This window comes from Echinops telfairi, unplaced genomic scaffold (genome assembly GCF_000313985.2).
Source record: "Echinops telfairi isolate 266 unplaced genomic scaffold, ASM31398v2 ScPeMD7_7420;HRSCAF=8458, whole genome shotgun sequence".
Lineage (NCBI taxonomy): Eukaryota > Metazoa > Chordata > Mammalia > Afrosoricida > Tenrecidae > Echinops > Echinops telfairi.
In genome coordinates, this window is record NW_022111320.1 from 2,751,219 (window position 1) to 2,774,492 (window position 23,274).

Consider the following 23,274-nt stretch of genomic DNA (forward strand, 5'->3'; position numbering starts at 1 on the left):
CTATTTGGTACAGTGGTTTTGTGTATTCCTTCCATTCACTGTTGATGTTTCCTGTATCGTGCAATATTTTGCTCATGGAATCTTTCAGTATTTCAACTCAAGGCTTGAATTTTTTTCTACCGTTTTTCAGCCTGAGATATTCTGAGTGCATTGTTTGGTTTTGTTTTCCATTCATTATAATGCCTTACTTTTTCTTCCTGAGCTGCCTTCTAAGACTTTATTTAGCTCTGTTCTGCCTCCCAATCACTCTCTATTTTTCTTCTAAAACTCACTGCAATGGCTGCGCAGAAGTCTCAGGCAATGCTCATGATCATGGGGTGTCTTATGGAAGTTAACAGGTTGCAATTCAGGTGAGAATGTGAATTGTTCAGTCAGGATGTTTTCCACAGTCCTTTTGAGGCTGCTAAAAAATGCCCCAATGGGATGCCACTCTACTGTAAGCCTCCACTCAAAGGTACTGAGCTCCCGTTCCATGGATCACAAAACACAGCCCCACACAGGGTCAAAAGCCACCTGTTCCCCAAGCCAGCCTTCTGCCCCAAAGCACTCCACTGACTTTCTCCGGGAACTGGGAAGTCTCTGCCTCGCTTTCGTGCTCTGGCTCCTGGTTCTTCTGCTGCTTCTCAGTCGTCACTCCTTGGGATTCAAAGCTGCACTCCGGTCAAGGCAGTTCACTGGCCAGGGATCTTGGGGTCCAAAGGACATGCTCCACTCCTGGGTCTTGTTGGTAATATGACAGCCCACCCCCACGTCCGAGATAGTTCATTTTATATACAGCAGGGTGACACTGGCAATGAATCTTGTTACCAAGCACTCCTAAGTCAATCTTAGCAACATCTTTCTCCACCTTCTCGTGCCCAGACCCACCAGGAAAACGTCTTTTGGTGGGAGTTACAGAGACGATGGCTAGAAGAGCCAGTCATTCACAGCCCTGGAAGCTCCTTTATTTCACCAGTTCTTCCAATTGCTTTAGTTAGTGTCTGCTCAGGATCAAGCTTCACATTTTCTTCTGACATCCACGTTGGTCTTTTCTTTCTTGTGTGACACTTTAACGGCCTTTTGCTTTCTTCATGAACGCTAGCCCTCCCCCCACCTTTCAAGGAGTTTACTGTATTTTATTATTTATTTATTCCTTATTTAACGCTTTTATTGACATATAGTTCACATTGCACACATTTCAACAGTTCATTCATAGTCAAGTGAGTTGTGTAATCATCACGGCAATCAATTTTAGGACATTTCTTCTTCCTTGTCCTCATTGTTGTCAGCGCTCCAGTTTCCCCACCATGCCCCTAGAAACTGTTAACGTAGTTGTCATCTCTCTACATCTACCTGTCCTGGATTTCGTATACAGAAAAACATCAACAATCCAAACAAAGCAGACAACAATGGCACCTTGTCACTTGAGCTCCCTTTTGACCCAATGTGTACGCATTCCAGCTTTTCATGTTTTTCTGCTTTTTCCCCCAATGGCTGGAATGCGTATACACTGGGTCAGAAGGGAGCTCAAGTGACAAGGTGCTCCATTGTAGCCCAAGGACATCTGCAGTGATCCAAGGCCCTGTCTCATGGCAAGGCCGTCTCATCCCTCGCCCATCGTCTGAGGAGTTCACCAGAGGCTCAATCCCTTGGGGGTTCCCGCAAGTGGGTTTTAAGCTTTCATTGCCAGCTGTAGCTTCCTGCAAGTTGGGTGTCCAGAATCTACTATCTAATGCTTTCCTTTCCTCCAGATTTGAATTTTATGTTTTAGAATCCTTGGATCAGATAGGCTACTGTGCTTCTTCAGTGTAGACTTAGCTGACTCCTCACTTAGATGGCTGCTTGTTTTAAGACAAGTCTGTAAGACCCCAGATGCTATTCTTTCTGCTTTTTTTCACCACATTTTTGATAGCACCCATGTTTGCAGTGATCTCTCCACGAGGGCAAGTGTTGAACAGGGCCATGCATAGGATGCTCTTGATGTCTTTCTGTAATTCCTCTGGCCTCCATTTATCAGTCTCAAGTCTGCTTTTGAGAGTGTTTCTAAATTCAGCTGGGTGATACTTAAGGGTGTATTTTGGCTTTTGTGGACTTCTTTGAATTTTATTCAGCTTCAACCTGAAATTGTATATGAGTCATGGATGGTCTGTTCTGAAATTGGTCCTTAGCCTGGTTTTGACAGGTGACACTGAGTTTTTCTATCATCTTTCCCACGGGTGTAGTTAATTTGATTTCTGTGGATGTCATCACTTGTAAACAGTGACCGTTTATCTTATAGAAAAGGGAGTTTTCAATGAAGACGTCATTGTTTTAATTGGTCTCCCTTGTAAGTGTACAGATGTTATCTATCACAGACAACATTGTACTTCGTGATAGATCTTAAATGTTCTTTTTGATTATGAACGCTAGCACATTCCTGTTGAATTCGTTATCCTAGAATAGTAAACCACATGATTATTGGATGCAGAGGGCCAATCCTAGACCATTTCATCTGACTTGTGCCCAAGATACTGATCTTCATGTATTACATTTAATATTTTAATTCTTCGAATATTGCTATTTTCATACATGGGTTTATTCACATCGAAAGCTCTCCAACTTGTCTCTGGGCTCAGAGGATTAATGTGGGCAAGTTCTTTCAGTAATACACTGTTGATTTCTTTAGGGTGCCTTATCAATCATAGGAGAGTAAGGGTGGGGGGGTGAGGAAGGGGGAATCAATCACAATGATCAAAGTATGGCCCCCATCCCAGGGGGACAGGCAGCAGAAAAGAGAGTGAAATGAGAGATCAGTTGGTGTAAGACATGAAAAAATATTTTTATAAAATATCAAGGGGGAATGGGGGAGGGAGGGGAAAGAACAAGGAGTGGATGCCAGGGGCTCCAGTAGAAAGAGAATGTTTTGAAAAGATGATGACGACATAGGTACAGATGTGTTTGACACAATGGATATATGTATGGATTGTGATAAGAGCTGTAAGAGCCCCCAATAAAATAAAATAAAAATTAAAAAAAGAGAACCAATGCAAACAGGAAGCATTAAGAACTAGAGGAAAGTTGTATGTTTCATTGTTGCTACACCATACCCGGACTGGCTTGTCTCCTTCTGTAAGGGGATGTAGGAACAAGTTTTAAGCAAATGGACAACTGCCCTAGTTTGAGAAAATGGTAAGAATATTGCAGCAAGGGATAGGCGTCCATCATGATAACCCAACTGCTCACTTTTCATGGCTATCAAGGCCTGTCCATCGTGTATTCCCTTGGGAAAGCTACCGCAAACACTCTTTGGCTCTGGTCTGCCTCTGGAGACTTCTCTCTCATAACCACACTCAAAGGACATGACTTGAGTCCCCGGAGGATGCCAAACCTGTCCTTTGAAGTACTATTCAGAAAAGATGACCGACGTCTTTGGGAGAAGGGTCAGCAGGACGGAAAGAATGCCTTCAGAAACGCATAGACCCAGATGGAGGCTCTGCTGAGAAACAGAGGCGCCACATTTTGATATTTAATAAAGGTTCCTAGGAAAGCAGCCATACCTGTGGCCTCAAGTGCATGCAAGTGACAATGTGGAGATATTCTATAGTGTGCATTATATTGTTTCGGGTAGTCTAACAACAATTGATCATATAAGACAATATTCTAGAGCATGTAGTGGAAGGGAAGGCATTCTAAGAGAAATCCAGCCATTCATTTTCTTTTGGGCTGTGTGAGTATTTCATCACAGTGATGAAATGAAAACAGCTCATATTGATTAAGTTCATAAGGCTGGGCTGGACTGGTCCTCGGAGATCATTTGATCCCTTTGCACAGTGGAATCTGAATTGGAACGTTATCAATCTGCTCTAAGGGTGCCCAGCAAAAGATGCTTCCTTGACTGCTACCAGCCATTCCGATCGGCTGAGGGAAATGTTTTTACCGAGAAGGACGTTGCTGCTGTCACGTTGAAACCACCAGGATTTGCCTGCCTGATCGAATGAGAACCTTGCTCTTAAAACACAGATCTTGGACATCAAGGTCAAAAGAGAAATCCATGATAGAAGTCTGTTTGAGAACACTTTCTCCTATTTTCTTGTTGACCGAAAGAAGGCTACTTACTGACAGACAATCACATTCAAATCCTACCTACCTAGGGACGAAGAAAGTAACCATGTGAAAGGCTGCTCAGATTTACGGAGAAAGACCCAAGGGCCAAAACTGGGCTGGCCACTCAGCCGCTTTCTGTTAAGCTGTAAAGCAGAGTGGCATCCCCGTTTCTCTAGAAATAAGAGTGAAAGTCACGACCTAGTTCATCCTCCTTCTTTTAGAAAAATGTGACTCATAGAAACTGGAAACACAAGGAATCCTGGACAGATGAACCCCTCAGGACCAGTGGCGATACCGGGAGGGTGGAAGGAAGTTGAGGGACAAATCGGGAACAGATTACCAGGATCTACATATAACATACTCCCTGGGGGATGAACAGTGGGTGAAAGGAGACGTCGGATGGTGTAAGATATGACAAAATAATAATTTCTAAATTATCAAGGGTTCATGAGGGAGGGGGGAGTGGGGAGGGAGGGGGAATAAAGAGGAGTTGATGCCAGGGGCCTGTGTGGAGAGCAAATGTTTTGAGAATGATGAGGGGAACGAATGTACAAATGTGCTTTGTACAATTGATGTGTATATGGATTGTGATAAGAGTTGTATGAGCCCCCAATAAAATGATTAATAACTAAATAAAATGATTTGAAAAGAAAAAAAAACGTGACTCAATAGAAAGCCAGATGCATTCCAAGAGAGGCCAGCTGACTAAGCCTTACCGTTAACAGGCACCACGCCGTTCCAAGACACCAGGGCAACTGTCAAAGGGGGATTTGCTTAGTTTTCCCGAAGTAAGTTCTGTTCTGTTAAATCTCCTTGCTCAATCTTTGTTCCCTCATTCTTGTGGCATAATAGAATCTGCAGTCCATACCGCCAAGCAAGTCTCTGAGGATTCTTGAGTTATTTCAATGATTTTCTAATCTTCTACTCTGCACTTAAAAAACAAAAAAAGATAATGGGAGCTGAATCAGCAGTTGGAGGGATTGGAAATAGCCTCCATTCATTTCCCGAATTCCCTCATTTCCCACACATGATCATATCGAACCCCTGCACTTCTGTCAGTAGCATAATTCAGTGAGGAGTCACTTGTCTTCGTCTTTCCAGTATATTCTAATAGGATGGAATAATTGCCTTTGGAGTTTCCAGTATTCAGTCTCCTCAACTTGGATTTGCTCTAGACATTTGCTCTTGACATTCCAGGTTCTGAAATCAACCTGTTTGGATTAAAATGCTCTTTCCCCTTGGTGGCAGCTGTGTGACCTTGGACAAATCACTTGACGTTTTGTGTCTCAGTTTTGTCACCTGGAAAGGGGAGTCAGTGGTGTCTATATCATATATAGGCTCCATAAGAAAAATGTGTAGGATGTGTAGGTTCCATCAAACAAATGCCCGTGAAACTTAACACATAGCCCGATGAACAGTAGTAATTATAGTCATTTCAGGACCTCTTTTGTAGCGATTGTAGCATTTATCTTCACCTGTACCCAAATGGACAAAAATATTTTATTTGTCACGTGAAACTACTAAACTGTTGTGAATTTCTATGTGATGCTGGGGATTGGGAGGGAGATAGTGATGAGCCTTTTCTGAAGAAGGGCATTTACCTAAGAAGGGCATGTAATTTAGCTGATTTGTTATCAGTTTCTGAAGGATGGCCCTCATGATGGAGATGCTGCTGCTAAAAGGTTCGAGGTTCAAGTCCACTACAAACGATAGACCTAGAGATTTACTTCTGAAGACAACAAAACTACACAACCCCGTCTCTCTCCAGCCCTTGAAAACTCTATGAAGCATAGCTCTACTTTGACCCACATGGAGTCATCTCAAGAGCCGCTGGTGGCATCTTTGTGTCTAATTGACATTTTCTAATAAACTCGTGTTTTTTAAAAATCATTTTATTGGGGGCTCAAACAACTCTTATCACAATCCATACATCCATCCGTTGTCTCAAGCACATTTGTACATATGTTGCCATCATCGTTTTCCAAGCATTTTATTTCTACTTGAGCCCTTGGTATCAGCTCCTTATCTCATGTTCTGTTCTTCATTTATAAGATGCCACCCATCATTTTGAAAACTTATAATAGAAAATACTGACTATGGCAAACAATAATTGTGTTATTCATCAATCCCTTTTAAAAGAAATATTCAAAGAATCCAGTTTCATCAATGTTTTCCCCCTTTACTTTATACTATGATTTGAATGTAAATTTACAGAACGAATTCATTTTTTATTAAATCATTCCTACCTGTCATTCTGTGACATGGATGGCAACCCTTAGAGTATAACCTCACTCTTCCTAGTTCCCATCAGTGTTTCTGCTTTTCATTTGTTTGTCTTTGCACCTTCCTGCCTACTGGGCTGTGTCCCTGGGCAAATGCCCCCCTTTTGGTCTTTGTCCATTCATTGGTCTGTGGAGAAGGCTCCACTCGGTGTTATTGTTCACCTTATAGGCCTGTCTATTGTTCAAAGATGCCACTTTGAAATGAATGTGCACCTGAGTTAAGCCATGGTATTTTCAATCACCTCTTATACATTGAAACCTGGACCATGATCATATCATTGTGAATGAGGAGGAGTGCAGATTGGGGACCCAAACCCCATCTGTAGGCAACTGGACATCCCCTTACAGAAGGGTCATGGGGAGGAGATGAGCCAGTCAGGGTGCAGTGTAGCAATGATGAAACATACAACTTTCTTCTAGTTCTTAAATGCTCCCTTCTTTCCGCACCATTCCCCCCACCCCACCCCACTATCATGATCCCAATTCTACCTTACAAATCTGGCTAGACCAGAGCATGTACACTGGTACAGATAGGAACTGGAAACACAGAGACTCCAGGAGAGATGATCCCTTCAGGATCAGTGGTGAGAGTGGTGATCCTGGGAGGGAAGAGGGAAGGTAGGGTAGGAAGGAGGAACCTATTTCAAGGATCTACATCTAACCTCCTCCCTGGGGGATGGACAACAGAAAAGTGGGTAAAGGGAGACGTCGGACAGTATAAGATAGGACAGAATAATAACAATTTATAAATTATCAAGGGATCATGAGGGAGGGGGGAGTGGAGAGGGAGGGGAAATATGAGGAGCTGATACAAAGGGCTCAAGTAGAAAGCAAGTGTTTTGAGAATGATGATGGCAACAAATATAGAAATGTGCTTGACACACAATGGATATGTGTATGGATTGTGATAGGAGTTGTATGAGCCCCCAATAAAATGATTTTTTAAAAAGAAAGAGAGCTGGACCATGAATAAGGAAGACTGAAGGAGGGTGACTGCACTGGAATTGTGTCGGTGATCAATAATAACTGTACCACAGGCTAACAGAAGAACGAAGCAATCTGAGTTAGAAGGAGTCTAGCCAGAATGTTCTTGAAATCCGATGATGGCAAGACTTTTGTCTCACATACTTTGGACATGTTCTTGAGAGGAGACATTCCTCCCATGCCTGGTAAAGTAGAGGGCCAGCTAAGGAGGAGGAAGACCTCAGCAAGATGGCTTGACAGAGACTGCAACAATGGGCTCGATCAAACAGAGGGTGGCATGTGAGGATGGCACAATGCGTGATGGGTGGTATTTCATTGTGTTGCACACAGGGTTACGATGAGAGGCAACTGACCCGCTGGCACCTCGTGGCAACCATCACTGGGTGAGCTAGTTCCATCCTTGAAGGGTGTTTCTCCTAGTCTCCAGCAGACATGTAAGCCCGGTCTTTTTAATGATTTTGAATTCTACATTTTTCTTTCATTCTATCCAGGTCCTTCTAGTGTGATCCCAGTCAGAACATTTAGCCGGGCACCAACTAGTGCTTCAGGTCTCAGGGGGTAGATCAGCCTTGTGAACTATGTTCTGACCTTCCTCCTTTGTATTCCTCCTCCCCTGGGCTCCACAGGGACTCCAATGGATGCTGCACAGCAAGAAAACTCATGCAGTGGATAGGCACGTGCTAACACAGCAGAGATGGGTAGCCTATGCTTGACATGGGCTGATTTCTCTCAAGAAGAAAACAAGGACCCATGTTCATTTAACACAGGGTAGGTACAGGGATGCATCGGGTGGAGTTATAACTTAATTACAATCTTGGAAACACCATTAAAAAAATATTCAAGGCATGCTTGACTTAGTCATTTCTAAATATTACCCATTCATGCACTCACATAACAAGTGTTTATTACATGCTAAAAATGTCCAAGGTAGGTGGTTAGAGTTTTCCATCTATGTTTCCTGGCCCTAATTAGGTTGTGGGACCCCCTCATTGCAGACCACTACACTTTATTCCTCTTTCTTTCCCAGGGCTCAGGTGTTAGAGGACACTCCACCAAATGCAACAGATGTTGTGTGGATGAAAAATGAGATGTAAGCCCCACGTGAGCTGTGTAGGACCTATACCAGAATATTTGTTTCTATGTCTTGGTCATCCTTAAACTTAGCATTTAAGTGGAACACAAGTGCAAATATCATCTCCTTGCTTAATATATTTGGCAGAAGTATTTTGTTAGTCCTTTCACTTTGATTAGCTATATGATTTATATGCTTATACAAAAATAAGATGAGATCAACAAGCTGTATAAACTTTCAGGGGTCCAAGGGTTTTTAGTGAAAATAACAGTTTAAAGTAGGAGTTCTCTCTGCTTCAAATTCCCTTTCATGTAGCAAAAGGAAATGAGCAAAGAAATCTAAACATACTGAAACTTTCTGGGCCAAACATTCTGATTCAATATGCTCAGCTATAAAATATTTGGCCTTGTTTGAATTTGTATTGCTATATGTTCTCAGCCTATATTTAACTGTGAGGAACACAAATAAGAAAGAACGAATGTTCTTTTCAAGCGCAGGGCAGTGGATTTGAGAAAACACATATTAAAGGAACACTTTGTGCTTTTCACGTTCAGCCCCTCTCCAGGGCCTCTCTGAGCCAGGTACTGAGAAATCTTTATTGAACTAAGCACTCCGCTTACTTGGAGTGAAAACCCATAAGGAGTTCTCAGAGGCACCGAAGATAGACACCTTATTTTGCCAGGCTTTCAAATTAAGTTTCTCTAATGCTCTGTCATTTTTTCTAGGTGAAAGAAGGTCTAATGAGAAAGTTTTGTAATAAAGACAATCAATTCCCCAATTGCTTATTTGTTGAAATTAACTTTTAAAAACATGGGGTGTTCATTCTGGCATCAGCTCAATCCAGGCTCTGTAATCAGCAAGCAGGCTGTGCCTGATAAAGGCTGGCATCCTGCACTGCCAGCCTCTCCCGTACATACCGTTGTCTTTTCCATAGGGTAATACAATTTAATTGGTGCCTTTCCATGAGCCCGCCACATTTCCATCTGGCCAAATAAGCACATGTTTTCAATACAGCCTCAGCATCTTGGCAGTTACCAAGAGGATAAACTTGCCACAATAGACCATCTTTAAGATGTGCACAACTCCACAATTAAAGGCAGGGGTCCAGGTGGTATAATGAGTGGCTTTCTCAAGGAGGCTCATCGACAAAGGGACTCCTGTGTTCCAGTGTGTTAGTAGTGCCCCTTTGGGCTACACTGTCCTTCCTGGGCAGTGTCAGCTTTTAGAACACTGTGTCCTCCCAGAGGGAATCTTTGTGAAGAAAGATTTTGTTTCCAAGGACAGCATAATTTTGAACATAGGCTAAAGTTCTGCCCATTTCCACTGGTCATTTGTGCCAGGTCTCTGTGTGAGGCCAATGGTTTGCACTCAACTATTAATTAACCTTTCATCAAGGTTGACTGTTCACACTCACCCTCAACTGTCTAAGAAAAGCCTGGAGATTTGCGTTTATCAAGATTATAGCCAAGAAACCCCCGTGATCGGTTTTACTCACTAGCACACGGGGTGACCAAGAATTGGAATGGACTCAGGCAGAGAGTGTTTTCATCAGGAGTCAGGCTGGAATCACACCTGCTGCTGTTACCTGTGATATGCTGGGAAGTTACCTCATCTCTCTGTGTCTCTGTTTCTTCAGCAGTAAAACAGCTGATATTAGTATTTACCTCTTATGATTGTTGTAAAAACTAAATGAAGTAAAATATTTGACATGATTAGCACAGGCCTTGACTCATCTTTGCTCACACTTATGGTAATCTTTTTTGGTAAGGCCAATAGACCAAATTCTTTGAGCAACAGAAAGCGAGGGGAAGGATAAGCCAACTTTGAGGTCATTCCTCAAACAATTAATTCCTTACTCTTTAAATCATTTGCTCTCGTCTGAGGGGCCGGCCTCAATCTCAACTGCGTAGACAGCCTCACCCTTCCTGCAGAAGAATTCACTTCAGAGGACGGCACTGAAGCTACAGCTCAGGGAGAGGGACATGTCTGATCGGAGCACACAGGAGCAAATGAAGGGAGAGGAAAAGAGAGTGGAGCACATCTTGGCCCATCAATCCCTGAGGATGATATTCCCTCTCAGAGCAGCCAAAGCACAGAGAAGAACATAGGGCCGGCCCCACCAACATGATGTCCCTCATTGACCCATAGCTCTACAGGGGACAACACTGGAGACACAGTGTGGGAATTGCGACCGATTTGACCCCACCACACTGAAGCAAAACACCAAGGGTGTACAACAGAACAGCAAGGGAACAGAGCAACAAAGTACCCAGAGAATACAAAAAATAGACTTTGGGGCCAGGGCATGGCACCCCATCAGACTCAACCAGAAAACACTCCTAAAAGTTAACAAACAGACCTTGAACTGTTTATAGGCTTTTTTTTCTTTTGTCGTTGGTTTTGTTGTTGTTGTTTTGTTTTCTTTTGTTGCTTTGTTTTGCCCTGTCTTGTTTTTTGTGGATATTATTATCTCTGCAGGTCTATCTAGATAAGATAGGCGGGATGAACAATCTGGAGGAGAAACCAATGGGACCGATGGTTCCTGAGGGACATGGGAGAGGGGGAGGCAGGGGAAAGGAAGTGGGTGTTAACAAACCTGGGGATAAGGGAAAAACAAGTGACCCAAAATTGGTGGTGAAGAGGGTATAGGAGGCCTGGTAGGGCATGATCAAGGGAAATGTAACTGAGAGGAATTACTGAAACCCAAATGAAGGCTGAACATGATAGTGGGACAAGAGGAAAGTAAAAGGAGGTAGAGGAAAGAACCAGGAGGCAAAGGCCATTTATAAAGGTCTAAATACAGGCATGCACATATGTAAATATATTTATATATGACGATGGAGAAATAGATCTATGTGCATATATTTATAGGTATAGATTAAGGTAGCAGATGGACATTGCCTTGTACTCAAGTACTTGTAGAACATTTTGTTCTATTAAACTGTCATTTCATGATGCTAGCTTTCCCAACACGATTGCTGAAGATAAAAGCGGGTACATAAGCAAATGTGGTGAAGAAAGCTGATGGTTCCTGGCTATCAAAAGATGTAGTGTCTGGGGTCTTAAAGGCTTGAAGGTAAACAAGTGGCCTAGCTGAGAAGCAACAAAGCCCACATGGAAGGAGCACACCAGCCTGTGTGATCGTGAGGTGTTGATAGGATCAGATATCAGGCATCAAAGAACAAAAAAATCTAATCATTGTGAACGAGGGGGAGTATGGAATGGAGACCCAAAGCCCATTTGTAGGCTACTGGACATCCCCTTTCAGAAGGGTCACAGGGAGGAGATGAGTCAGTCAGGGTGCAGTGTAGCAATGATGAAACATACAACTTTCCTCTAGTTCTTTAATGCTTCCTCTCCCCACTATCATGTTCCTAATTCTATCTTAAAAATCCAGCTAGATCAAAGGACGTACACTGGTACAGATAAGATCTGGAAACACAGGGAATCCAACACAGACAAACCCCTCAGGACCAATAATGAGAGTAGTGATACCAGGAGGGGAAGGGGAAGGTGGGTGAGAAAGGGGAAACCAATCACAATGATCTACATTTAACCCCCCCCCCCCCCCCCCCCGCACTGGTGGAGGACAGCAGAAAAGTGGGTGAAGGGAGACATTGCACAGTGTAAAACATGGTAAAATAATAATAATTTATAAATTATCAAGGGTTCATGAGGGAGGAATGGTGGGGGACGGAGGGGGAAAATGAGGAGCTGATACCAGGGGCTCAAGTAGAAAGAAAATGTTTTGAGAATGATGATGGCAACAAACATACAAATGTGCTTGACACAGGGATGTTTGTATGGATTGTGATAAGAGTTGTACGAGCCCCTCAAAAAATGATTAAAAAAAGAATCATCTGCTCTTATCAGTGCAACCGTCATGCAAAAAACGTGCAATAGGCAACAGAGAAGAAATGGCCAGTTTGAGTGTTGGTCTCATTTCCTTGAGACTCTGGAGAACACTTCAACAGAATGCTTATCCCACCCCCACCCCAATTCCTCAAGGCTATTTGGCTTGAAATGAAGAATGCTTCCTGGCAAAATGACCAGTAGTGCTTTCTTACTTGACACATATAAAGAGGTTTCAAAAAATGTGGAGAATGAAATTTGATTATAAAGGAACTTTTCCATGAACATTATGAAGCCCTCTTGATTATATAATGCACCATTTCTTTCTCATATTTCTGGTTCAATGGTTAACTAAAAAAACAAAAACAACAACCAACAAACCAAACATTGCCATTGAATTAACCCTAACATATTGCAACCCTATAGGACAGAGTAGGCCTGCCCCTGTGAGATTTTGAGGCTGTAAATCTTTATGAGAACAGAAAGCCTCATCTTAATCCTGAGGAGCAGCTGGTAGCTTTGAACTACTGACCTTGTGGTTAGCAGCTCAACACGTAACCCACTACACCACTGTGATTTGGATAGGGTACCACTCTCAGTCTAATTGAAATTTTGAAAGAGTCTATAGGCAAAATATTGAATGATACAGGAAGCATCAAGAGAAATGGACCAATACATCAAGAGAACATAAATAGCTAGTATACAATCCAGCATATGAGAAAGAACCAATGGTGATGAAGGAAGAAGTTCAAACTGGACTGAATGCATCAGCTAAAAACAAGACTCCAGGAATTGATGGAATACCCGTTGAAATGTTTCAGAAAGCTGAATAAGCACTGGACACACTCACTCATCTATGCCAGGAAATGTGGAAGACAGCTACCTGGCCAACGGACTGGAAGAGATCCATATTTGTGCCCATTCCAAAGAAATGCCCAACCCAACAGAATGCTCAAATTATAGAATGATATCATTGATGTCACATACACATAATTTTTTGCTTAAGATCCCCCAGCAAAGATTGCAGCAGTACACTGACAGGGAACTGCCAGAGTTCAGACCAGATTCAGAAGAGGAAGCAGAACAAGGCGTATCATTGCTAATGTCAGATAAAGCTTGCCTTAAAGTAGAGACTATCAGAACAACGTTTACTTATGTTTCATTGGCTATGCAAAGGCATTGGACTGTGTGCATCATAATAAACTGTGGATAACCTTGAGAAGAATGGGAATTCCAGAGCACTTCATTGTGCTCACTGGAACTTGTACAGGATCAAGTGGTAGTTGTGCATGCAGAGCCTCTTAAGAGTAGTAAAGAGCAAGGATGCTACTTTGAGGACTAAGGTGGGCCTGACCCAAGTCATGGTATTTTCAGTTGCCTCATGTGCATGTGAAAGTTGGGCTATGAGTAAGGAAGACCGAAGAAGAACCGATGCATTTGAATTGTGGTGCTGGTGAAGAATATTGAAAGTACCATGGACTGCTAAAAGGACAAACGGATCTGTATTGGCAGGATTAACGTTGGCTGCATTGATGGGCTCGGGCATAGGAACAATTGTGAGGATGCGCAGGACTGAGCACTGTTCTGTTCTGTTGTGCAGAGGGTTGCTATGGACCAGAGCTGGCTAGATGGCACCTAACAACAACAACAACAACAACACTGATCTCAGATCGAAGCAGGGGAGGTCAGGTACACCTTAAACTGCTTATGCATTTTAGAGTGTGTATAGCAGGGGAAAGCAGCTAGAACAGTGGGGTTCACGGATTCCTGTAAATCCAAGGGGCTCATGTTCTCAGCAGCATTTCGGGCCTCTCACCGGTTGCTTTTTCAGGATTGTTGCACATGAAGCACTGCCATGCTCCCGCTGCTTCGCTGAAGCCGAACACATCAAAGAACCTCACTTCTTCCAGATGGAGCTGTACCTGGTCCAGATCCTGTCAGGAACACAAAGCACAAAGGGCGTGATCGGGTCTGCAGAGCCTAGAGAACAGGGGTAGGATCAGAACGAACAATGCTCAGTCTCAGGGCTAAGAACAAAAGAGGATATTGAGCAAACTCCTCTTTGCAAATCTTGGAAAAGAAGGGTGGTCTCAAACTCTCACATCCACAGGGAATGAACATGGCTTCCTGGGCTTGGTATCCAGGCTGGGGAAAAAGGAGTAGAGCCTGAAGTGCTCCAGGATTTCCTTGCATCCAAGAGGCAACATGGTTGAAAGGGATGTTGTTGGGGAACTTGTCCTTCATTTCTACTGTACATAAAATTTGAAATTAAATTATTTATATAAAATACGATTTTTTTGGCAGTTTGGCTTTACTGGGGACTGACAGAAAATATGGAGAAAGCTTAATTCCTTAACCCTTGTCTCCAGCAGTGTTTTAGGCTTATGCTTGATCTTAAAACTATATGCAAATTTTGTATTCTCTTCCATAATATGACTGTATTGGTTTTCATGGAAAATAATGTTGTTTTAAGTGACTTATCAGTACAGAATTAACTTCTTTTCTCTCCAAATGGTTGAGTAGAAATCAATACACCAAGAAGGCAGCCAGGTTTTATGTGTCCTAGGGCCTCCTTCCAATGCCCTCCTATTTAAGAAGTAGAGGAGGGAGACTCCATTACACTGTAAATGGATAGCAAACTATTAGGCTAACCAAATTAAATAGCTCTACTGCCCTCCTGAGGCCTTCCTATTATGTAAATGACCGTATTCTGTGTTACGGGGTGGTCAAAACCACACACTCAAAAGGCTGCTCTCCTAGAGAGCTTCAGGCCCTTGCTAGCCTTGCACACACATAGCTAAGTTAGGTGTTGGTTCGCTGTTGGGCTGTGTCTTCTTTTGTGCTGCTTGTAATACGTCTAAAACAAAGAATGGTCAAATGCTACCCAGACCCCAACTCAGGTCCATATTTTTGGGCAGAGGGGAGCAGCACAGTAGCCTTGAAAACTCTTGGAAGACCGAAGCATGCCTATTTTGTTCACCATTGCCTCCCAGGGCCTGATCCTGCACCAAGAATGGGGAGCATCGTAGGTTTGAAGATCCAGTACAAACTCTAAAGTTTTACAACGAACTGTTTGAAATACACGATGAAGATTTAAAGACAATTCTGTTTACAGAACAATTTTGCTTGCTGGGACCTAACGAAGCCCACTGAGGTCACAGAGGTTGCCTGTTGCATTGGCTGCAGCAGCTCCAGGGCCCAAACGTGCCTGACACACAAGCAAGCACTAAATAAAGATCTACGGAGTAGAGAAAGGTCTAACCTGGGATGAGAAATGAAGACTTTCCAGCATACTTTGTGAAGGCTCGAATGGTCCCTGTTTATTCTGGAACTGCAAAATGCGGAGCCCCAACATGCTGAAAACACTGGTTTTCGTTGCTAACATGGAATACCATGTAACAGGCAGTCCAGCAGGCACTGCATATACAGGAATGCTGCTTAGCAAAATTGATTTAGAATGTGCTCTGTGGGCAAAAAAGAGGCTGTCTATTTTTAAAAACCATGTTTCCTGAGATAAAGAATGAAGAAGCACCTGGGAGTTTTGTAAGTTTCAAAGGATGAAATACATATTAAAATTTATGGGGGGAAAGCAGATGTTCATCAATATCGGTTCCAAAACTGCCAAGTCTCTAAAGTCTGTACTTGGCCATTGGCATGCAGATCACTTTTCTATTTTCCACACAATTAAGGATCAATTTTTTCAGTCACCATAAGCAATATTAACAAACAGAGTACCTGAAATAATACTTAGGGCTCTAAATTAAAAAAAAATTCTGTTCTGAGGCTAGAAATGTCCCAAGATGTTGTCCATAATCCACATTTGTCTCGTTTAAAAAGTTACCACGTTTAAGTCAGACGGTAAGTCACACCCCAGTGTCCAAGTTCTGAAGCCAAAGCAGGCCCACCTCTTCAGAGGGTTTGGGTGTTGTGCAAAGGGAGCTGAGTGAAGAAGATAGGTCTACGCCATGTTGAAGTTGGTCATAAAAGCCAACGTTGAACAGAGACACAGACGAAACATATGATGTCCCAAATCAAAGCAAAATAAGTTACGAAACAAGAGAACAAACCCAAAGCAGCAACCGATGATACTTAAAATTTTAGAACTGTGATCTCTTAAATGTTCTTGGGATCATTCATTATTACTCTCTCCTGCATCTCTTCTCTTTTTTATCCTCTTAAATCCTGAACGTGCCCCAGGATGGGCCCTAGAACCACTGTGCAGTTTTGATGCTTTGTAAGGCAACAAACAGTTGAACCAATTTGTTTAGAGAATTACAAACTCTAAGTGAGATACCAAGAGAATCACAAAAATCATTCAGTTCAGGCTCTTATGTCTGTTTTTATAGACTAGTGTCAGACAGACCTTAAGGTAACCTTTTTCACTGCTTGGTGTTCATACCTTTTATAATCTCAAACCCTGGAGGGTGGGAGGAAATTATGACTTGCTTCTACGCAAGAATATCGCAAATGTGTGGATGTCAGTCCCGGGACTACTAAACACACACACACACACACACACACACACACACACACATCTTTCTAGCAGATGTATACATTGATTCTCCTGCTAGGTTTGAGGAAACAAATCGCCATGTTGTAAACTGTCTATAGAGAAGTTTACTTAGCAAGAGACCACACTCCTCTAGGATTTGAAGACTGCAACTGACGGCCAAGTCCTACAAAGGCAAATAAATTATAGCTGCCATCAACCTGAGAAAGCTTGGAAGAAGACGCACTGTTGTTGAACCTCAAATAAGAACACAGCCCAGCAGAAACCTTGACTGTAGCCTTGTGAAACCGTGAGCAGAGGATCCAGCTAAGCTGTGCTTCATTTCTGACCTGCTGAAACCATGAGATAGTGAAAGGATGCTGTGTTAAGTTGATAAATGGATAGTAATTTGTTACACCGTGTGGGAAACTATTAGAATGGTTGTGCCATGAAGAGAAAGGAAACATGATAACCTGTTGGCCAATTCCCAGTGAAATGACAATTCTACTGAAAGGAGTAACATTCTCCCAATTACAGAGGCTCAATAACCTCTAAGAAATATTAAAGTTCCAATAGTCTCTGTTGAATTGGCAAAACAAAAAGATATGTAGTCATAGCAAACATGCACAAAGAAAAATTTTTCTGAAAACCACCATCTGATTCAAAAAGGACAAAAGTCACAGGAGGGAAAATGGTCTCTCAAAACAGATGATTACATGAGTGTTTCACCACCTTCAGAAAAAAAATCACTAATGGAAGTCAGAGTTTGGAAAAACATATTAAAAGTTTCTGGCAAAGCCTTTTGGAGGGTGTAATCAGCCAGGCAGCATGGCAAGATGAGAGGATATTTACTGCCTGATTTTACTGACGGATGACAGCATGTGTCAATGTAACGGATGCTATAGAGGTGCAAAATGACCTCTGGATCTTAAAATTCTGTCAAAGTACAACAAAAGAATATTGTGAAGCAAATGTCTAGAAATCAGAGAAAGCACATCCTATTAGAAGAAATTGGGTTCTGGCACAAATTCTGTTCTAACATTATCTGTGCACAGATATGAAGTGCAGGACTGGTTTGTGTCCATGACAATGAACTCATATTAGCTTATGAGCAATTGAATCAGTGCTAGGTATGTATTTCAAGTATGTTTTAATAAATGTTAACATGAGCTTTACAAATTTTTTCCAAAAAGAGTCTCTAATATTTTCACATAATAGTAAGATCTTTATGTCTTGAGGGTAATCACGGGGGCATATGTAGAGCTATTGAATATAGTTATTGAGGAGAAGAAATGAATAATTGATATCATGTGGTATCATACAGGTATGGCGGTTTGTAACAATTACTGTATATTGGATGAATAAAGTACTAAAAGAGGCTTTAAAGAATACCTGTTAATTGTTCTATGTTTAATATTTTCTACTTCTTTTCCATTGAGGTTTTTCCTTGTTATTGTTAGTTTTTCTTTCTTTCTTTTGTATATTTTTCTGTTTAAGCATTCCAAAAGAACTAACTCTATAGAAATAGTAACTGGATTAATGGCTTCTTGGGGACATGGCAGGGGAAGTTGAGGGGAAATGAGGAGCTAATGACAAGCATTATAAAAAAGAAGAAAATGTTCTAAAATAGATTGTGGTAATAATTGTACAATTCTTCTTGATAGGATTGAATTATTGAATTATATAATATGTAGATTATGTGCCAATAAAACAGGTTGAAAAAATAGCTATAATTTACTTTTTCATAGTTTTCAATTTCTGGAAAATATTACTACCGTATTAAAATAATATTATATACACATGAATTTAATTCATAGTATTAAATTCATATGTATATACTATATATACACATGTTAGGAATTAGGGATAAGGACATGAAGGAGAAATAATCTTCATATTCCAAGGAAGTGAGATGGTATTTCACTGGGTCTGTGGTGTTCCTTGCAGAGACAGGACTATCTGTTCACTTGTATTGATTATGATTGTTCTTGAGCTTCTGCTCGTGTGCCTCTTTTGGTTCACAATGGGATTGAAGCTCCTTAGCAAGAAGACTGACTTCTACACTATCCTGCAGCTTCTGAAAATATTCAATACAGCACTTTGCCCACCATCAATGTTCAATTTATAAAAAATAAAGCACATTGATTTAATCTCTAATTTAAAATAAACAGGAGTATATAGGGTTTAAACTTCCACGTCTATGACCATTCAGCCTTTACAGAATACATTTGTTTCTAAAATTATACCTACATCTCTATGAGTATTATAGGGGTTAACTCTTCATTTTTATTGAATAGTTTTTAGAATAAAATGTAAATTGTGGAAGAAGGATGATTATTTTAATCCATCAATATGAACTGTTGGTTGCTGGCTGTCAAGACCCCCCACCTTTCCAGATCACCAGTTCTCAGGAGGGGTTGGCATCAGGAATCCCTAGTCAACTTGTTCTAGGTCCTAGCCCTGGAAATCTAACCCAGAAAGTCTGTGGAGGGGCTGGGCATCTGCTTTCCTAAGCATGTGCAGTGCTAACCATGCTCCCTGATGATTCGGACGTGCACTGACTGAGGGAGACACAGGAGATAACCAACACCTTGGGAGCTAGTCTGTGCTCATGAACTGACATTTGAAAAACTTGCCCAACATATTCTCTCGTGCATATGTGCTGGATCTCTGGTGGTTCAATGGTAAAAGTGTGTGGCTGATAACTGAAAATGACTCCTCTGAGAGAAAGATGCTTCTGTAAATGTTTGCAATTTTGGACCCCCTATGGGGCAGCTCTACCTAGAGTTGCTATGAGTTGGAGTCCACTCAGGGCATCTGGATTTGATGTGTTTGTCCATGCTTTACACCAATAGTTTGGGCACACACAATAAAAGACATAGCTTGGTGTTAAGAACATAAACTTCGTTATTGAAAAATAAAGCTAAGCTATGATTCCAAACTGAGCAGCCTGGTAGGAAGAAGATGAGGCTTGAAAATGGAATCTAGACTATTTTAAAGTTCAGCAGAAGGTTGAGGTGTGCGTGAAATAGGGTAATAGGTGGGTGACAGATTCCAAGCAGGTGTCGAGGATTTTGCATGAAAAAGCTCACGGTGTGCTCAGAACTCAGCGTTGCAATGTTCTGTTGTCTTTTTTAAAAGATCATTTTATTGGGGGCTCGTACAACTCTTGTCACAATCCATACATCAGTTGAATCAGGCATGTTGGTACATATGTGGCCCTCATTCTTTTCCAGACATTTACCTGCTATTGAGCGCCTGGTTTCAGCTCTTCCCACCCTCCGACCACCACCTTGCCCTGTCTTTTTTTTTTTTTTTTTAATGAACCTATATTAGTAAGGAAACTCTAGATACACATGACTATGAGAAGCCAATGTGGCAAACTTCCTACTCTTACTCAGCTCGCTAAACAGACTTGTCTTTCTTCTGACTCTCCTTGGGTCCCAGTGGATCAGGGAAAACGGAATCTTTCTGGGCAAGTGGGTGACCCATGAGCATGGACTGCCTTCAAGTGACTAGGACAAAGCACCCATGTTGGACTCATTTCACAGAAAAACACTTTCATTCAAGAACTGACACATATGATCAGATACATGATTTTATCCAAAAATTTAAATGTTCACATTAAAAAAAGAAGAAAGAAGGAACTTCTGGCAAGATGGAGACCAGGTAAGAAGGTAGTGCTGGGAGCTCTGAGGGGATTGCTTAGACTGGAAACTGGGAGGCTGAAAGAGGAAGCTGGAGAATATAATTAAGACTCATGGCATCCAGAGCTCTTCTCCAACCTGGAGGTCGTCCTCCAACCCCTGCCCCTTCACACACATCTGTGTTCACCATGCAGTACTGGCCCTGCTACACCCCTGTCAGCCTGGCCTAGTCCCACGACCCTCCTGTTGGCCAGCCCCAGCCCACCAGTCCTCCTGCTAACCTGGCTTATTCCCATGGCCCCCACACTGGCCAGCCCCAGCCCTGTGGCTCCTCTGCCAATCCTGTCTGGAACCATGGACATCCCACCAGCCCTCCCTGGCCTGGTGGCTTACACTCCGCCGCTGGCCCCTGGGAACTTCCACAGCCCACCACACTCCTGCAGCTTCTCAAGCTATAGGCCTGCCACCCTGGCTGCATGCAACCTCCCTGCCCACATTGCCTGAGAGAGGCACCCAATCAGTTCTCCACATAGCCTCCCACAGAGAAAACCCAGGGCTCCTTGATGCCTGGGAAAATGGTGCTGAGTTTCTCCAAAAAGACATGCAGACAGAATCCCTCACCACCAACCTCTACAAGAAAGCAAGAGAAACAAAATGCTATGTCAGAGGACGACCTGAACTTAATGATGTTCATAGAAGAAGCAGAAGTTGATCCACCACCAAAAGAAATCTTTAGAATGCTACTTAGAGTCATATAGGATATGAGGGAATCAATACAGAAAAGGATGAAACAATAGAGATGATAGAATCCACATACGAAAGGGAAAATACAAGGGTTAAGGGACGAGGCAAAAGTATCACAGAACAAGATAAAGGGACTCACAAACAGACTAGAAGTGGAGAACCATATCAGCGATCTAGAAGATAGTCATGCGGAGTTCAACAAATGGGAAAAGCAGTCTAACAAGGCAATCAAAGAAGCTGAAGAAAACTTGAGAAGGATGAGCAATGCTATGAAGAAGAACACTATTAGAATAATTGGAAGACCAGAACAAGGCACAACAAAAAAATCAACAGCAAAAATTGCGAAGAAATTCCTGGACAAAAATTTCTTCAACTTAATGATTGAGAATCAGACAATCATTGAGGAAGCAGAGAGGACATCAATTAGACAGAACCTTAGGAAGAACACACCAAGGCATATAGTAGTCACACTATCCAACTTTGAGGAAAAGGAGAAAATCATAAGAGCGGCTAGAGAAAAAAGGCATTCGTGTACAAGAGTACCCAGATAAGAATATTGTCAGGCTTATCAGCAGAAACCATGAAGAGGAGAGAGAGGAATAGCATCTTCTGAAAGCTGAAAGAGAATATGTCAACCTAAGAATCTTCTATCCTGCCAAATTATCTATTAAAATGGAGAGGTAAGAGTTTCCCAGACAAAGAAAATCTCAGAGAATATGTTAAAAGAAACCCAGTATTACAAAAAATTCTTACTAACTCACTTTGGACCAAAGATCAACATTCACCGAGCACAAATAGGAGACCACCACATATTGAAAATCCATCCAGAACTCAAACACCAAGAACGACCCCTAAGATAACACTGGCCCAATGGTGAAAAGAAATAAAGAAGGAATCCCCTAAACATGTGCAAAACCCACTGATAAGGAGGGAGATAGAAAAATACCTAATACAAAAGGTACAACATGACAACAAAGAACCCACAGTTGGATATAATAACTCTAAACATCAATAGTCTGAACTCACCCATTAAGAAACAAAAGTAAGCAGACTGGATTAGAAAATATATCCCATTAATCTGCTGTCTGCAAGAGATACATATTAAACTCACAGACAAAAATAGGTTATGAATCAGGGATGGCAAAAATTTTACCAAGCAAATGGTAATTTAAAGAATGCAGGAGTTGCAATACTAATCTCTGACAAAATAGATCTCAAGTGCAAGTCATAACAAGAGATAAGGATGGGCACTATACAATGCTCAAGGGATCAGTAATCAAGAGCTAGTGAGTATAATAAATATATATGCATGAGAGACCTGTGAAACTTATCAATTAAATTCTTCAAAAGATGAAAAAAGAGATCACAAGTTCAACAATCATAGTAGGTGACTTCAATACATCACTCTCCAAGAAAGATAGATCAATGGGAAAGAAGATCAATAAGGAGGCTACAAAATGAAATTCTATAATTAGGCAACTCGACATATTTTGAGCTCTCTGTCTAAACGCTAAAACGCTAAACATTTCACATTGTATTCAAGTGTGCATGGCATGTATTCGAAAATAGACCACATGCTGGGACACAAGTCAAATCTCAGTAAATTCAAATATATAGAGGTCACTCAGACTTCCTTCTCAGACCACTATGCCATAAAGCTGTAAATCAATAAAAGGAAGACCAAAAAATCAAGGGCAAACACTTGGAGGATGAACAATTCGCTTCTCCAAAATGAGTAGGTACTGGCCCAAATTAGAGATGAAATTAGGGAGTTTTTAGAAACCAATGAGAATGAGAATATAATGCATCAAAACCTATAGGATAAAGCAAAAGCAGTTATCGGAGGATGTTTGATAATGATAAATGCTTATAAGAGAAAGCAAGAGAGACTTATAGTTGATATGCTATCAACAAATTTCCAACAAGTAGAACAGAGTCAACAGAATAATCCCTCTGTGGTCTGAGGGGCCAGCCCCAATCCCAGCTACGTGGACACCTGCCCCGCCCCCTAGAAGAATTTATTTCAGAGGACAGCACTGAAGCTGCAGGTCAGGGAGAGGAACATGTCTGATCAGAGCACATGGGAGCAAAAGAAGGGGGAGGAAGAGAGAGTGGAGCACATCCTGGCCCACCAAGCCTTGA

General features: G+C 41.8%; 1 protein-coding gene across 1 annotated transcript in view; it reads right to left on the reverse strand.

Annotated features, from left to right (window-relative positions):
• VEPH1 (ventricular zone expressed PH domain containing 1) overlaps positions 1-23,274 on the reverse strand; it is a 295,014-nt gene that overhangs the window by 22,454 nt on the left and 249,286 nt on the right. The window contains exon 12 of the mRNA XM_004704124.3: positions 14,069-14,186. Coding sequence (XP_004704181.1) covers positions 14,069-14,186 — 118 coding nt within the window. The remainder of the gene's footprint in view (positions 1-14,068; positions 14,187-23,274) is intronic.